The sequence below is a fragment of the Sylvia atricapilla genome, chromosome 8, assembly GCF_009819655.1.
Source record: "Sylvia atricapilla isolate bSylAtr1 chromosome 8, bSylAtr1.pri, whole genome shotgun sequence".
Classification (NCBI taxonomy): Eukaryota; Metazoa; Chordata; class Aves; order Passeriformes; family Sylviidae; genus Sylvia; species Sylvia atricapilla.
In genome coordinates this window covers 3,650,957-3,668,947 of record NC_089147.1, presented here as the reverse complement: position 1 = coordinate 3,668,947, position 17,991 = coordinate 3,650,957, and the positions used below count along the sequence as shown (strand labels likewise).

The window sequence follows — 17,991 nt, the reverse complement described above, 5'->3', positions numbered from 1 at the left end:
GTGTGGTGGGATTGTCACCGCTTTCAGTCACAGAACCACTGAAGGGTTTGGGTTGGAAGGGATCCTGTTGTCCCCACTCCTTCTTTACCCAGAGGGTGTCCCCGGCTGGCATTGTCACCTCCAGTGCACGAGGGGCAGCTCTGCTGCTTTCAGGGCTCAATGCAGTTTGCATGAACATTTTAGGGAAAGGTTTTTCCTCCAGAGGGTGCTGGACTCTGCCCAGGTTCCCCAGGGTATGGGCACAGCCTCGAGGCTGTCTCAGCTCCAGGAGTTTGGACAACACTCAGGGACAGGGTGGGATTGTTGGGGTGTCTGTACAGGGCCAGGAGCTGGATTGATGGTCCCTGTGGGTCTCTTCCAGCTCAGGATACTCTGTGATTCTACAGTTCTGTTGTTTTTAAGGTCTGCTGCCCTCCCAGTGCCCACCAAGGTTATGCAGGGATGTGCCTTGGGGTTGCCTCCTCCCCAGGCTCTCACCCTCCTGACCTCTGCAAAGTCTTCTCCACTGCTGGCTGCTCCCAGGATGAGATTCAAAATGTGGATTGAGCTGCTGCAAAAACATTCAGTTTTGCACCACCTTGCACAGAGTCTTGCAAGTCGTCTCCTTTCTCTTGCTTCTCTTGGATCTTTAAAGTCAATTAAAACCTCTGCAGCCTGTTTCCTTTAATATGGCACACTTTGACTGTTCCTCCTAGATTTCAAGTGTTGAACTCTTTCTCAGTAGCCAAAGCAGGCATGGCATAGAAATGCTACAAATCCTGTCTGCAACATGGAATAAAACTTCTGCTGGCACAAGTCAGGGCAGAAGTGGGAAGGTGAGGAGGATAAGATTGGTGTGTTGGGGTGACCTGACACAGGGTGAATAGCTGTTGGCCAAGTCCAGCCTTCCCTAGGTGTAAATTCCAGGTGCAAAGGGTCAGTCTGGGCTGCAGGTTTCTCCTCTCTCAGTTTGTCCATGCCCAGGACAGATCAGGCCAGTGCTGCAGGCTCCTGGGGGCTGTGAGATTTGTCAGCATTGGGAAATGTGATGCCAGATCCAGAGTTTCTGTGCACACCTGGCCAACATCTTTCCCATGAAGGGAAGAACGTGTTCTTGTCCCCTGCTCAGGATATGTGCTAATTCCACTTGCAGCTAATTGGCCTTGACATCAAACCAATGATTCCCACAATAACTATTGATTCTGCAGTGCTGTGTAATATCCTCGTTCCTCTTTGCAGCCTGCAAGTCAGAGCAGAGAAAAATGACTTTGAGGCTTTTCCAAGTGTCTCCCTGTACATCTGGAAACAGTTCCAGGTGTGTCAGATCACAGATGGGCCTTGGCAGAGTGTAAAAATTGCTTCCCCCCCCCCTTCTCCTCGTTGTTATTTACAGGTCTTGATTTGTGAATAATGAACTTGCCGTTGCTGGTGTGTGGCAGTAGCCAGGAATATTCATGGCAGTGGTGCCCCTGCTCACCTGTGAGCTCTGGGGTGGCTTTGGGAGGTGGCAGTGTGGATTCATCCCCTCCCAGTGCCCACCAGGGGTTTCCTTCCTTTGATTAGGGATTTATCTCATGGCCATGGCTGATAGTGACATCAGAGTCAACATCCCTGAGCTGCCTCATTACAGACATCAAGGATTCTCCAGGGGTGGAGGATAAAAGGATGGAGGCCCATGGGAGCTGCCATCTCCTGCCAGCTCTGCCACTGTTCTCCAGGAGAACTGGGTCAAGTTACTTCATGTATCCCTACTTTTTAATTATCCTCTGAGAATAATTATCCTGACATCCGTAATGTCTGGCCTGTGATCTGTTCCTCTTGCCTGATTAAAGAAAACACACAGAATTTGTAGTACATTGGCTTGCCAGGAGAGGAATCAAAATGGGACCATGACAAAAGTTGGGACAGTCTTTTAGGCTGCTATCATCAGCTGACTAAGGATTGGGAAAAAAAGAGGTTGTGTCCTTAAATGAAGTTATAAAAGTATTCTTAAAAAAATTCCACATGTAAATAAATTCACTGCTGTCACTGTGTAATTCAGTGAAAGCTCATGACAACTTCAGTGAAGAAACAGTCACCTCTTGCTGCTCTGCTGAGGAGCATCCCTCCACCCTCCCTTTCTTGCTCCCTGTGTTACCAGCCCAGCCAAAATGAACAATTTTATGAGTTCTTTCCCATCTCCTGGGTACCAGCAGTGTGTAATGAGAACGAGCAGGCAGAGGCACTCCCTTTGTGCAGAAACACAACCAGAGGCATTCTTAGGGCCTCACATCCTGATAATTAAGCCTGTTTCAAGTATTAAATGGAAAGAATTCCAACCCATATTTGCACTGTGAAAAGCTGTGTTATAATTCATGTTGGTTAATGTCTTTAACAATGTTTATTAAAGCCGGTGTCAGTGAGTTGAGTGTGATAGCTGCTTGCAGGCACTCCCAAGGCCTTATCACCCTTCATTGCATATTCAAATTACGGTTTGCTCTGTCTGTGAGAGGATCTTCACATGTTTTTATCAATTTCTTGACCACAATTTGGTTACCATAATATTAGTATCAGCTTTGTAGAGGAAGCTCAGAGTAAATCCTGCAGTGTGCACATCTGATCACAGCCTTTCATCTTCCCAGTATATTCCAGTGTCCAGTGACAGAAATTAGTAACTCATGCATAAATTTAATTATCTTCAGTCTAAAAGAGAAGTGTGAGTGTGAGGGGGGTTTATTATCTGGTAATTTATTTATTGGTAGCATAATAAACCTCGAGGGAGCACTGTGTGCTCAGGACACAACCGTGCTGTGTGCTAACGTGCTGTTCTGAAAAAGAATTAGTCTGAATATCAGAAAACGATCAATCTGCAATGAGAGTAGGATAAATAAAGGAGGGATGGATCAGGTGAGTGAGGAAAAGCAGTATTACTCAGGAGTCTGCCTGACTTTTCCCCAGCAGCCCCACTGCAGTCACCTCTCACCTGCAGCACTTCAGGAGGCAATGTGCACTTGGCAAAGCAGGGTGGCAGTGACCACAGCAGCTGCAATTTTGCTTCCCCTCTTGCCTCACATCCACCCAACTCGTGCAGCAGCAGAGACAGCTCAGGTTTCCATTTCTCATCTTCTGAGGCTGATAAAGGGTTGGAAGGAGAGGAGCTGGTGCCAGGATCTGCTACCCAAAGCCAGAGGCAGCAGGACCTGGGGGGGACACGTGGCTCAGCTGCTCTTGATGTATTGGACTAAACCACTTCCAGGCCCTCTCTGCCAGCATCCAAAGCTAATGGCCTTTCTTCTTTCATTCCTTTTTGCTCTGGTGCCTGGATGTCTTGGCAGGACATGCTCTTCCAGCCTGGGCTGGCAGCCACCCTTCCTCCACGGCCACGTGCGCTCCTGCCCTGCCTGGGCAGCACCAGAGCCTTTGGCAGCTGCTTGTCCAAAGGGTTTGCCTTTCCCTGCTCCCTGCAGATACACAATTCCTGAGGTGGTGGTGGTGGCAGCTCAGGGGTTTTCCAGGGATTTCCACAGAGTGTGTTCATCCTGCACAGCACCCATGACCCGGGAGATGCTCCTCACGTGTTTTTATCCCTGGTTTTTATCCCTGGAGGCTTTTTCTCAGCACCTGCACAAGGCTGCAGTGAAACATTCTCCAGGGAAAGAGCCTTTCTCAACACTTGTCCCTTGCAGAACGCTGAGCTGTAGTGGCTTGTCCAGCCTTTGACAGCATTGATGGATTCCATACCAGTGGAAAACCACTTTATTTCCATGAGAATGCGGATGAGAGTGCTGAAATGTGCTGTGGGAAGGGCACAGCTGCACAATTTGGGTTTGACTGGAGATTTCCTTTTTTTTTTAAAAGCACAGGTTCCTCTTCTCTGCTTATCTTTCTCCTGCAGCTAAATATCCTCCAGGCTCTTTGGAGCATGGGGTCTTCTCAGAGAGGTTGCTGTGATTGATAAAACCGAGGCAGAGTGCTGTTTTCAAAGGCAGAGAGAAGCAAATAAGAGACGGGCCAAGTCAGCTGCTGATGGAACTCCCTTGAAGCAAATGGTTCAATATCTGAAATTTAATCTGGCTTGGGCCCTTGCTCGTGCTGTAAACATGCTCAGGAGCAGCAGTGCCAGAACAGTGCCTTGTGCTGGCACCCTGCAAGCACAAAACACCTGAGCATTCCTGTTTTAATGCTGTTCTCTGTGCCCATGGATGCTGGAGGGTCCCTGCAGGCTTAGCCACTGACTTTTTTTTTTTTTTTTCTACGAGTGGGTTCAGCCAACAAACCCAGGGTGGCTGCCTTCCATCCCTGGAAGTGTCCAGGGCCAGGTTGGACAGGGCTTGGAGCCACTTGGGATGGTGGAAGGTGTCCCTGCCCATGGCAAAAGGTAGAACTGTCTGGGCTTTAAGGTCCTTTCCAACCCAAGCCATTCTGTGATTCCAGCAGCTGCAGAGGGGATGCAGAGAGGTTTTGTTGGAGTGCAGGGGACAGGGGCTGCCAGCCTGCTCAGGACAAGGGAACAGCCCCAAGACACAGGAACTGCTGCTGGCTGGGTTCCAGCCCCTTTGGGAGCTGTGATGAGACTCACTCAGAGTAAAAATAAAGCACCCAGCAGTGCCAGCTTCGGGTCTGCTGCAGGCTGGGATGTGTCTGTGTGAGTGCTCATGTGCTGCAGCAGGAGCATGAGTGCAGTGTGAGAGAAGGGCTTGGGGTGCAGGGCAGCTCCCCAGGCTGCCAGCACTGCTCCTGGCTGGGTGCAGACAGCCTGCAGCTGGCCTGGGACGTGACTCACGTTCACACTTCGCCCCAAAAACCTCCACAATTGTCACTTGTCTGTGGTTTTGGGTGGCTGTCAGCAGCGGGTATGGTCACACCTCAGCCCTGCTGAGATGAGCTCATTCAGCACACGGGGCTGGTGTGTGGGGCCTTTGAACTGCAGCCATCCCTAAAAACCAGGGATGTGTGTCTGGGAGAGCAGAGGGAGAGCCTGGCTGCTCTTTGTGTGGATCTGCAGCTCATCTCAAAAGCTTTTCCTTAGTTAACTGCTTTGAGTGCACAGCAACACATTTCTTGCTTAAATGGCCAAAGCACAGCTCACGCAATGAATGAGCAGGTCTTGCAATTAGGGAAATTAGTGCAAAGATTCTGATGAGGAGCAACTTGGGGGGCTCAGCTCAGGAGAAAACCTCAGGGGGGACCTTCTTACTCTATAACTGCTTGAAAGGAGGGTGCAGCCAGGTGAGTGTCAGTCTCTTCTTCCAGGTAACAGCAGGACAAGAGGAAATGGCCTCAAGCTGTGCCAGGGGAGGCTTAGATTGGATATTAGGGAAAATTTCATCACAAAAAAGTTTGTCCAGCCCTGGCACAGCTCCCAGGGCAGTGGTGAAGTCCTCATCCCTGGAGGGATTTAAAAGCTGTGTGGGTGTGGGACTTGGGGACATGGGTCAGTGGCACTTAGAAGAATTTGGGGAGGCAGGGTGGGGTGGGAGCTCACAGGCTGCAGCCACAGGGCCCTGCTCCATCCCCATTCCCAGTGCAGACTGGAGGGGACACGTTTCTCACTGGGTGGATTTCCAGAGGGCTCTGTGGGGCAGGAACAGACTCGTGGAATAACAAGAACTGTCCAACTCAGCTGTTGGCTGCACAACACTGAGTTCAGGCCTAAAAATAGAAGGATGTCTGACCCTGAAGTGAAGGATTTTCACTTGAAACCCAGCCTGGCACCCACCCAGGGTGACATCATCCAGAGGGGAAGTTGGAAGAGCTTCTAAATTCGTTTCTTTCCGTGGAGAAGTGCTAAATGTGTGTGTCAGCAGATAATCAAGCAGCACATTTGCTATGGCCATGAATCAGGGGAGAGAGGGAATAGGGAAGGAAGGACCTGAAGGGGGAGGAACAGGGTTGGAGCTGCATGTTGGGAAGGAGTTTTGGGAGTGTTGTCTGTGTATAACTCGAGGCTGGATGATAAGGTCCCATTCAGGCTGAGTCTGTCCTGTAAAAAATGACATTTTTCTTTCCTTTGAAGTGTGCTAAAAGTTACTGTGCTGCTCTCAAGGTTCTGACTGTGAACCCACCCAATGGTGTCTGGTGATATTGCCCACATCTGTGGGTTGAGTCTGTGTGACTTGGACTTGCAAGAGCATGGATACTGCTGGGGGTGGCCATGGAAGCACCTGAGATGGCCAGGGACTCACTGACTCCCTTGGATTCAGTGCTCTGATATTTGAAGCAGCTTTCCCCAGGCTAACCTTCAGGGATTTGATCCAAATCTCTGCTCATGTGGCACAGATGACCTTCCTGTTGTTGTGCTGTGCTTGAACACAGCTCCTGATGCTTTTGTCCTAAGCTGCTTTTTCTTCTTTAAAAGTGACAGCACGTATAAAATGTGGTGGCAGCTTTCCTCTGAAACTTGATGTCTTTTCCCTCTGGATGCTGCCAGGCAGCTCCTGTGCTCATCCTCTAACGAGGACACCTTTCCCTCCGTGTTGATGAGCACATGCTGAAATCTGTAGCTCTTTCTGGATCATGAAAGATCAGTGTGATACAAGCAGTCTCCTTTATCTGTTTTCCTTCTGCCTTTTAAACTCTCATTATGTATTTATAATGCTGTTACAGCAAGGATGCCTGGAGCACAACCGTGGGCACTGTTTGGTCTCTGGGTCCCCAGTGAAGCTGAAAAAGCTGCTGTTGCTGTGTAAACACTGATTTCAGGAGCTGATTTCATGTGTGCTGCTGGGCATTTTCACCCAACTCTGATAATGAAAAAAAAGGAAAGAGTCTTACCATGTCAACGTAGACATCTGATAGGAAACCAATTTATTGGTTAGAGACTGAGAACAGGCTTCAGGCATGGCAGGCCTTCCTTCTTGTGGTTTTAGTACCTTTAGATCATCACAGCAGTGAAACTTCTCCTGCAGACAAACTGCTCTGTAGACAGCAGCGGGCAGAAATGAGCTGCCTCTCACTTTGTCAGCCTTTGGGTAGGATTTGTCTGAGTAAGCACGAGGATATTTCTGGTTGTCTGCTGGGAAATGATGCGGCTGCAGTTGCGAAGGTGCTACGCTGGCGTTGGCTGAGCCTGTGGCAGGCAGAGGATGGCCCAGGCAGGGTCAGGAATTTACTGCCCATGCCAGCATCAAGCACACGGCCCAGCCAGGAGCTTGAACACTTTGCCCACGGTTTACCCTTTTTCTGCATGAAAGCTTGAAGCCTTCCTGACCCAGGGACAAATCTCTACTTGCAGCCAGACTGTGAAACCTCTTAACTTTTGATCCCTGGCGCTCTTGACGAGGTACAGCCCAACTGGAGCAGTTGGGTGAGTGGCAGGGGCCTGAACCTGAGCAGCTGGGATAAATCTGGTACTCCAGGAGTGAATGCCAGTCCTGCTGCAGCTCCAGCACAGACCCTTCATTTCAGGGAGCATTAGTGGAGCTGACAGATGTGAGAGTGAGCACACGCTGGTTGAGCCTGCTCTCATTGCAGACGGGGAGCACTTTTATTTTTCCTTGCCTGGTTGAGATGTTCTAGCAAACACTTGGCTTCCTTGTCATCCTTAAACTATGTGGAGAGGTGGGGAGTTGCCTTTTGCCCAAGCAAACGGACTTCTGCTTTGAAAAGTCCCTTCCTGCAGTTTTTGGCATGACTGATCTCTCTGTTCTCAACAGCCCCTGAGCTTCATGATACAGTTGTTTTGTACAAAGCTGTATTTTTATGTGCATAAGCTTTTAGAGCTCTTTGAAAACACATCCCTAGATGTCTGTGCTGTGGTTTTAAGGGAGAGCTGGAGATGGGGGTTGCTCAGGAGGGATTGTGAGACAGTGGCCAGAGGCGTTGGCAGACGCACGGCGCTGGCCAGAGCTGCTGCACGTAGCACAAGTTGTCAAATAACATCCAGATAAAAATACTGCATATTAAAAAAACCATTACAGCATTAATTAAGCCATATTGTGCATTTACTCTGAGGAGCAGTGCTTGATGAAACAATTTCATCCCCTTCCCTACTGACTCCTCATCTCCCCATCGCACTCTTGTTGGGAGACTCACAGAGCAACATTTTCCCCTCTCCAGTCATCCTGGTTTTTTTTCTGCCATGTCTTTCTGGTCTTTAAATACAAACATTAATGCATTTATTTCTGGAGCAGAGCTTTGAAATCCTTCCCTGTGCACGCAGGGCCAAGAGGCACAGCTCAAAGCTGGCACTGGCCACAGGGTTGGGTGCTCACGTGCTCCCTTTGAAAGGACTCGAGCATTTTGTGCAAACATATGTTGGAAATGCCACTCGTGACCGCCTCAGGGGCATCGTGCGGGCTCAGCCCTGCTGCAGATGGACTCCCAGCTGGCCCTGGGCAGGCACTCAGAAAATCCCAGTGCCCTGAGGAAAGCCTGGGAATCACAGAGAGGAACAGCGGGGCAGGACAGAGGGAGAATCCACTCCTCTGCGGGGCAGCACTGACCTTTCTCATCACAAGAGCTTCTCTATCTCCATCAGTGCATCAATCAGAGGTGCTGATCTCCTCTGGGAGCTCACAGAGCCTCTGCTGAGGTGGCTCTTCCTAGGATAGGAGTGAGAGGACAGGTTTTGGCTGAGGATGTGGAGGCCGGCTCCTGTTCGTACAAAGTGGGTACAAAGAACTCAATAGAAAGGGAAAATAATAAAAAAAAAAAAAAAACCAAACCTGCCTGCATTTCAATCAGCCTAATTAAAGTGGCTTTTTGCAGAGGCTGGCAGGCCCAAAGTGATTTGTGCAATTAAAGCCTTTTGTGTTTGTCTGATGGGGTTTTTTCTTACCTCACTCATTTATGGGGCCATCACCTATGTGTATTCTGTGGTTTTAAGGTTCGAAATAAGGAGCTGCATCCTCAACTGCTGTAAGAAGTGGAGTAAAAGGGAAGAGCTTTGCTGATTTACACCTGTGGTGCTCTGGATGCCTGGAAATAGCTTAGCAAGTGTAAAAGGGAAAGGAGAAAAAAAAGGTTTCTCCATCCATCTGGAACACATTGCATCCGTCAGGGGAAGGAGAGGCATTTGTGAGAGTGAACGCTTCATTTATCAGTGTATGAGCTATTGAAAAGCCTGGATGTAGCTGGGATAATTATAACCCAGATTAGTCTTCTTGGAATGGAAAAGTAACGACAATCCTAATTTTACCAAAGCCTCTGAAATTTATTGCCTGTTTGTTTAACACCCCGGACCCTTTCCTAGGGCAGGGGATCCGATGGATTTATGGAGGTGCAGTTTGGTGATCTGAGCACTTGGGAGTTTAGATCTGCGTGGCCCTGGGGGCTGCTCTGGTTGTTTTCACTGTCACCACTTGGAGGCCGTGGGAACTGGGGATGCAGATGGGAGCACAGGCCAAACATCAGCTGGATTCACTCAAAACATTCTCCTTGCTCTGGGCTCAGCAGGTGAGGAGGACCTGGCCACCTCCAGCTGTGGGTGGGAAGGGAACAAAGCTCCTTCCTTCCCCTCTTCAGGACCTGCCCATTTTTCCTTCCCAAATATTTGGTTGTTTTTGGTTTTTTTTTCCCCTGCATGTTTTTCCCATCCCTGGAAGTGTCCAAGGTCAGGCTGAATGGAGTTTGGAGCAAACTGGTCTAGTGGAAGGTGTCCCTGCTGGTGTCTGGGATTGGAACTGGTTTTTAAGGTCCTTTCCAACCCAAACCATTCTGTGATTCTCTGTAAGGAGAGGCAAGTTGTATTCAGAAATTCTCCATGCAGGGAAGGTCAGAGTATCAAATATTTGGAGATATTTGGAGCTGGCTGCAGTTACCCTGTGCCAAGCCATGGCTATCACCTGTCCCTCACAGAGTCTTATCAAAACTGAAAACCTCTGCTAGATGCATGAATAGCAGCACAAGAGGGAAAATCCCTTTGGAACAAAACAGGCTTTGTTAAAGAACAGAGGTTGTCCAGAACCTGGGAAAAGGCACGTAAAGGAGCAGAGCTCTGGACCTGGAAGCTTCATTTGCTGCTGTCATTTAATAATAGAGGAAAATGCCTGGGCTGGATTTTAATAATAGTTTCTGGTCTTTTTTGTAATAAGTTCATAACTTTTAGGCCTGTCTGCATTTGTGGCTTTATGAGCTGTGCTGCCTTTTGGCTGAATATTTACTCTTTTCTTACCACAAAAGTGTCTTTCCAGTGCAGCAGGAGCTGAAACACAGAGCCTTGGTTTCCTGTTCAACTCCAAAGCAGTTTGGGATTTTAGAGTTTTTGCAAGCAGTCACAAAACCCCAAACAACAAACCTGAGAGATGAAAATGATTGTCCAAAGAAGACAGAAGGGAATTTTTTTCCTTTGCATCCTCCTGAATCAGGAGTTTAGTCCAAGGGGTTCAGTAGCTCTTGGGGACTTTGTGCTTCAAGACATGATCCAAATTCTCCCTAATAAAATACAAAAGGCATTTTTCCTTCAGGGCACAAATTCTAATGTAAAATCTCTCACATTTTCCTAAACCACTGTCAGAAACTGGCCACTGTTGAAAGTGGAATGCAGAATTAGCTCAGGCTGCTTGTCTGAACCAGCGTGGAGGCTTTCTCCTGCTGCCCCTTCCATGGGAACACACAGAGGGGGGCTTGTCACCAGTATTGTCACTGGTATTGCCGTGGTGTCACTGGGAAGGCCACCAGCTCTGATGGGACAGGTAATCAGGGAGACAGGAAGGGTTGGGATGTGTTTGGGGCTGGATCAGGAGGCTTCAGTGTCCTCGTTGCCAAGGCAGCATCTTCACAGTCCTGTGCTCCCAGCCCCTGTGCTGCCATCCCTCGGTGCCTGACTCACATTTCTGCAGCATCCAAGTCCTGAAAAGTCTGGCTGAGCTGTTGGGTGGGGTGGGATGCTGGTTTATGAACATCAGTGCTTTGTCACCTGGGGGTTGCAAAACAGTTGGGCTGAATGTGACAAAGGAAAGAATTTTTGCATGTGCTTGGGAAAATAGTGGGGCAGTGGCAAAAAAATGAACCTCCCTTTGCCCAGAGCAGAGCAAGTCCCCTCAGTGCCAGCTCTGCCCCACATTTAACCCTGCTGTAGGCACATTGCTGTTCCTGGGAGCCAACAGCAGCTCCAAGGGCTGGGAAATCAAAGCGACTTCCTGAGGTCTTTTTATCTCACAGGTTTCCTGCTGCAGCCTTGGCAAAAATGGTGCCAGGGAGGGATGTGGCAGTGGCTGTAGCTCCTGCTGCCAGCTGTGCAGCAGCTGTGGACCAGGGAGTGTTGCCATCTGCATGTGGCAGTCTAGAGATGAGCAGGTCTGGTCCCTCCCTGTCTGAAGCCAGTGAGAGCCTTTCCATCACTCCTGACAAGCTGGAAAAATGTCTTTCACCTCCCAAATGTATCACTTTTTTCCTGTTCTTTTAATTTTTTTTCTTTGTTTTAACTTTTAAAACATCACACCCTCCAGTCACAAGAAGCAAGACTATTCTTGAAATCCTGACCTGGGATTGTTTTCAGCTGCAAAATGCTGTGGCAATTTCCTTCTGTGTCTTGGGGAAGGATTTTCATGTAAACATGGGGTGTGTTAGAAGTTGCTCTTGGAAGGTTTTGGGAAGCGCATTATAGGAGAAGTTACATAGGTTGGTTGAGGAGGGTGGGATGGAGTAACTTCTTACCTTCCATCAGTGCCTGAGACCCTCTGTTCCAGCTGCAGTGAGCATCATTTAGCTCCAAAGTGCTGCTTCTGGCACCCTCCTCCCACACCCTTGTGTGGCCATTCCTGGGAGCTTTGTCCCTGCCAAAGCACAGCCTGTCACCAGGAGGAAAGGACAATTAAAAGGAAGCAGTGGAGTTTGCCATATGAACGTTTAAACCTTACCCAGGCTGAATAATAATAATGCAGAGGGTTGTTCCATACAGACAGATGCTTCCTGGATTGTAAGGAGCCACTGGATGTGATGGGAATGGATAAACAGCTTTGCAGGTCCCAGTGACTGTCCCTGCCTGGCTGCAGGTTGCTCAGGGAGGGGATTTTGTGAGCAGCCCAAATTCTGGTTGTTGAGAGGTCTGGATGATGGAATTCTCTGTCCCATCTCCATCATGGGCTGCTCCTGCTGGGTTCAGGGAGGGTCTACAGGGGCACATCACCAGTGCCAGCAGCTCCAGCTGCCTCCTGGCACTGCCTACCTGCTCTTGGACTTCCTATACCCTTCTCCTGGGAGCAGAAATCATCTCTAGGTGGCTCTGGGCAAACCAGGAAAATCAAAAACTTCCCTCAGTCCCCTCTCTGCTGCTGGCATTGTTCCCTTCTGCCCTCCTTCCCAGCCCACCTCCTGCACAGGGTGACATTGCTGAGGAGGGGGTCCCTTTGCTGATGGCTGAGCTGGTCCCCCTGTCTCTTTGGGATGGTGTGGGGACACCTCACAGGCATCACTTCCCAGGAAAAGCCAGGCTCTTCTCAGAAGCTGCAGAGCCTCAGGGACAGGCTGTGCTCACCCTCCTGACTTCACCTGGGCAGTGTGGCTCTACTGCAAGCTCTTGGGAAAGGTGCAGGGAGACTTTTTGGGGAAAAGCAAACCAAGGCGTTGCTGGGCTCTGTAGGTGGAGAGGAATCCAGGGAAGCGGAGTGCTGGCCCTGCTCTGAGCCAAACCCACACACACACACACACACACACAGAGCCAGGTAGGTTTTATCCAAGAGAAAAACTCAAGGAAAAACAGACCCAAAAAGCTGTGGTGCTTGTTCCAGCTCACGTGCACCTGTGTTTTCCAAAGGGAGAATTCCACAGTCCTGGGGAGTGGCTGGAGACAAACCCTCAGCCCCTGGCACAGAGCATCGTGTCCGTGCTGTCCTGACAGAATTACAAACTCACTCCTCCCAGGTGGCCATCCTTGGAAAAGAGGCTGATTGCCAAGTAAATCCAGGAGCTGCTGCCTTTATAGGGAGCTCCTAGAGGATTGACAAGGCAGTAAAACAACAGTTTTCTATAGCAATTGCTCTGTGGGGAATTTGGTCAGATCGCTGCGTTGCAAATGTACAGAACAGCCTGCCTGTGGAAATCCTTGAGAGTGTGATAGGATTTAATCAATCCCATTTGTTTGGATGGAGAGGCAGCCCAGATCTCCGTGGCAGATGCCCAGGAAATGCTGGAGGCAGCAAAACCTGTTAAACAGGGCTATGTGTGGCCCTGTGAACAGAATACACCAAATTTGCCTTTTTTTTTTTGGACTCAGTCAACCCCTCCCCTTATTACACCCCAGTCTTCACTCATCTTGTCTTTTTCCTCGTTTTTTGCCCTTCTCTATCTCTTCGCCTCAGACTCCTGTTTTTATTTATTTGTTTCTCTATAAATTGTGCCTTGATTCTCTCTTATGCTTCACTCTGTGCTGGAAGGCCACAAGAGGCAATTGGGTGTGATGTTCTGCTCTCTGTGGGACATGGGATAAACGTGCTGGGGGTCCTGCTGGGTTCCCAGGGATGCTGTGCTCTGTGGTGTCCCTTCAGGAGAAGGTGACGTGGTGCAGAATGAGCCCCCCACCAGCAGTGGGCTGGGGAGGTGGGTCCTGTCCTTGGAGTTGCACCAGTTCCACACAAATCCAAAATATCCTAACTGTCTGTGTTGTTTTAAAGGGCTTTTATTTCGAGATAAGTGACTTTCTCAGGCTTGTTTTTCATTCCCTTTGAAAACTCTCAGTTCTGCTGCTTGTCCAAGCTGTGCACAAGCAACAAATAGTGATAAAGACCAACCTATTGGCACAGGAATGCAGGGGCCAGCTGGTTGGACTGTGTGTTTATTGGACTGGAGATACTGGCAGCATGGAATTATGAAGATCTGCTGTTAGTTTAGGCTTCTCCTCTGTCTGGTTGGGCCAGCTGTCCTTTCAAATCACAGGGAAGTTTTGTGTAGTTATGGGAGAAAAGTTTCTTCTCGTGCTTTATCCAAGTTTGCAGTTTGCTCACCGACCTCACGTCGTTTGCCACCGCCTTCACTTCTTCTCCATGGCAGCCAGTTCTTTCCCTCCCTTTGTTTCCTGGATCTTTTGCACAGCAGAATGAAAGAGGACCTTTCCAAAGGGCCAGCACTGTTGTAAAGCCACAGGAGGGCTGGGCACAGGGCTGATACTCCCTGGAGTTGCCAGGTTTATGGAGGAGCCAGGCCACGTGGCTGTCACTATGTTGTCGAGCTTGTTTTGGGAGATAGTGTGGGAGAAATGTCCTTTATCCTCAGATTGCTGGGTCTGCCATCCAAGGGGACACTCGTCAGCAATTTCCTATCTGCAAATCATAATTACTGGGACGGGGAGGAAAACAACCCTGGGACAGTGTTGGTCTTACCTGCTGCGGTTCTTAAAGAAAAGGCACAACCTCCCGTAAAGAATCTCCCCAGGAAGTGAAATATGGCATTTAACATCTTTCTAAAATAGCTAGGATTCAAAAGGCACCCAGGTGTTGCCTCTTTGCCTTGCAGAGTGTCTGGATAAAGCAAAATCTGGTGATTTTGGTACTGTTAGAGGGCAGGCAGCACCAGCAGAAGTGAGATAAGCAGAGATCTGAGCCTTGCTTTTCCTGTCATAAGCTGGTCTGGTGCACTGAAAGGCACTTGGGGGAGGAGGAAGACTTTGCTGGTGCTGTGCAGTGGCTTGGTGAAGATTGGCCCATCCTCATGAGAAAATCCCGGGGATTTCTGACAAACCCTCCCAAAATCTTGTTTCTCCTGTCATTTCCAGGCAGCAGCCCAGCCTGGTGTGGTTTCAGTCTGGTACCTGCACTGGGCTGTAGCTGGAAATGGAGGAAGCTTTTCCTCTTTAAAGAGCTGCTGTGTCCCTCCTCTGCACTTCCAGGAGTGCCATAATCTCCTGTAGGTCGAGCCTTACAGCATTCCTTGGGCTCTGCCTCCCTGCCAGTTTTTCCTGGACATCAGTGGGCTCACAGGAGCAGCACACCTGGAGTGGAAATCCATCCTCTGAAAACTTCTGCTGCTGGAAGTCCCACTGCACCCGTGGCTCCTGCAGAGCATCACTGGCCTGGCAGCCTTTCCAAGCCTGGATCCCACTTGCAGCCTCCAACTTCACGTGGGAACAAGCCCTAAATTTGTGTTCTCCAGCAGAGCAGCAAGTCCCAGGCCCTGGAGCCACCATTCCAGTAGATGGCATCAAAGACAGCTCGTTCCTCTGCTGGATTTGGCTCCAAGGGCTCTTTTCCCACAGTTCCACTCCCCACAGTCCCATTTCCCAACAATTCTGGGGCAGATATTCCTGTAAAAAAAAAAAAAAAAAAAAAAAAAAAAAAAAAAAAAAAAAAAAAAAAAAAAGGCAAGATCCTTATAAAAAGTAACCTGTGTACTGGTTTGCTTTTACTTCATTGTTCAGTGACGTGTCCCATGTCCCTCACCAGCGTGGTGCCCAGTTTTCCCCCCAGCAGTAAGGGACTGGGTGCTTTCTGCTCACTTTTCTTTGGCCATTCAGCCATAATCTCACCTGAAAAATGCATTGAAAACTTAATTATAGACTTTCAGGTGCAGGTTTTGATGTCTGAATTTAGTTTACTTTATATTCATGTGTGTAATATTTGCATATGCAGTGCCCTGCATCATAGGGAGATTAAATCTTCCTTTTTCTGTTTTTATTTATGAACTGTGAAGAGAGCTGGTAGTTGCTGGAGGTCATTGATCTACCAGACATGAAGAAATCCCTCTTCTTGACTCCAGCCTGTAGGATTTCCCACGACCAGCAGGTCTAGCACACGGCCTGACTTCAGCTGACACATCACATTGGAAAATCCAATCACTGCCACATCACATCTTTAAAACTTGATCACTGACTCACCATTATTTCTGATCTCTTTGGGAGCATTCCAAAATCAGGCTCCCCACATTAGCAGAAGGAGGTCAGCAGTAGTGAGTGAGTACAGGAGGAAGGAACATCAGTGTAGTTTTTACTTTTAAACTTAGACCCCTGTGATTTTTAAATGTAATGACTGTAACGTATCCTGCCTTTGGGAAGTGTATTCCAGCTGCCTCCCAGTGCTTGCATTAGCCAGTAGACTTAGCAGGATTTTATGGATCTATTTTCAATTAAAAGGAAAGAGCTGGAATTCCTTCCCACTGGGTTTGCCTTCTGCTCTATTTGTAAGTTCAAAAAGAAAAAAAAAAAAAAAAAAAAAAAAGCAAACTTTTCCTTCTTTACTAGGCCATAGATAGCACATAAACTTTGGGCTGTACTCTTCAGTCTTCACCTGCTCAAGGTGACTTTGGCTTTTTTCAGGCTGGGCTAGGAGGATTTGGGCTGTTGGCTGAGGTTTGAGCGAGGCAGAGCATGGCAGGCACATGGCAGTGTCCATGGCTGGAGGTCCTGCTGGCAAACCCTGTGAAATTACAGGATGCTTGGTGTGTCCCAGGCAGATTTTGGTTTGTTCTGTGCTCAGAGCAAGACCACTGCAAAAATCTTGTGTAACAGAGAGACGTGACACAGAGCTGTGCTGGAGAAAAGCAAATCTGCATAATGCATCTGTTGAATGGATTAGGTCTGAAAACAGGATTAAGCCCTCCTGAGGGCTTGAGGTGGCAAACAGAGAGCTCAGCTGGGCCAGTGGATGGGCTGTGGCGTGGTCCCATTGCAGTGCTGAGGGTGGTGTTGGCACTGGTGGCAGGTTTCAGTGGGTGCTGGTGCTTTGGTGGACCCCTGAGGCTGCAAGGGGCTGTCAGGCTGATGCCCACCAGGGCCAGGGCCAGCTGGGAGCCTCCAGGTGTGTCCCTGGCCTCCACCTCAGGTGGGAACAGCATCCTCCAGGGTGAGCAGCCCATCAGTGCCGCTCCTAAAACATCCCCACTGCAGAGTGGTGAGGGAGGGAATCATTGCAGATTTAGCACATGGCTTTTAAGGCACAAACTAAGCCCAGAATGCTGGTAAATTTTCCAATACCAGCAGCTAAATCCCTCTCACAGGGTGAAGCTGGACTGTGTTTTCCAGGTGGGATGTTCCACTGTGCTGCCCAGTGCCAGGGAAAAGATTCCTTCCCAGGAAAAATAATGAAAGGTGCCTGTCCCTTTGTTCCTGGTTATCCTGTTCCCTGGGAAGGAGTGAGCAGAGCCTGAGGAACAGGCCTCATGGGGAGAGGGGGGATTAAAGGAATGAAGCTGAAAGAAAACCACCTCGATGCTTTGCAGGAAGGGATCACAGTGCCTGGGGCCATTCAGGTGTTATCCTGGTTACAAGAGCTGGAAAGCTGAGAAGAGGGAGAGGGGAGGTAGGAGGGACCTCTCCAGGTGACACTTTATAACTTAAGAGATTTATCAGGCACCTGAAGTCTAAAAAAAAAAAAAAAAAAAAAAATACAGCATTATTAATTTTGCTGAGAAGAGACAGGTGGCTGTGCTCTCAGAATGCTGCTGTGCAATGGCAAAGCCTCTGTCCCAGCATACTCCTCCCCATTTGTAGTTTCAGGAAGGTTTACACAATAAAACACCTCACTCAGCAATACCTGGAGGCTTCACTCCAGGGATCAGTCCACAGCCCTTGGCTCTCACATGCAGTCCCAGGAGACAGGGAGACTTTGGCTTTGCCTGCACTGAGGAATGAGGGAATAAATAATTAATTCTTCCTGGCCTGTGCAATTCACCATTTATAGTCCTGCAACAAAATCCTGCACTCTGGTTTTCAGAGAGCTGGGGACAGAGAGAGGAGGGTCCTCTCCATTCCTGCAATGGGAAGCCTTGTCCTAAATGTGGACAAAAGATAAAAGGAGTATGTACTCTACAAAAAAAAGGTGGAAGTTGTCCAACAGCAGCTCCAATTTGACTTATCCTTGTCTAGTTTCCACATTGTTCCCAGATATGTATATATCCTGACCTTCACAGATTTGGCCATTAGTTTTGGGGAAGTCTGGAAAATTCATCTACTTGTTTCAGCACAGGCAGCACATTTCCTGGCTGGGATGCTGGGCATAGAGAAGATGCTGGGCATAGAGAAGATGCTGGGCATAGAGAAGATGCTGCTTTTCAGCCTGATTTGAGCAATCTCCTTTCCATTTCAGATTTTGCAGAGATTTCAATGAAGGTTTCCTCTGTAGCTGTGCCAGGGAGTGCAGCGAGGGGCAGGTGATGACTCAGAGC

The 17,991-nt window shown here is 48.9% G+C and overlaps 1 protein-coding gene across 2 annotated transcripts in view; it reads left to right on the top strand.

Annotated features, from left to right (window-relative positions):
• Window positions 1–17,991, top strand: part of LHPP (phospholysine phosphohistidine inorganic pyrophosphate phosphatase) — a 71,562-nt gene that overhangs the window by 23,776 nt on the left and 29,795 nt on the right. Inside the window, exon 7 of one of the 2 annotated variants that reach the window (XM_066323437.1) lies at window positions 10,415–10,592. The exons of the other annotated variant lie outside the window; for it this stretch is intronic. Coding sequence (XP_066179534.1) covers window positions 10,415–10,592 — 178 coding nt within the window. The remainder of the gene's footprint in view (window positions 1–10,414; window positions 10,593–17,991) is intronic. 2 annotated transcript variants of the gene reach the window in all.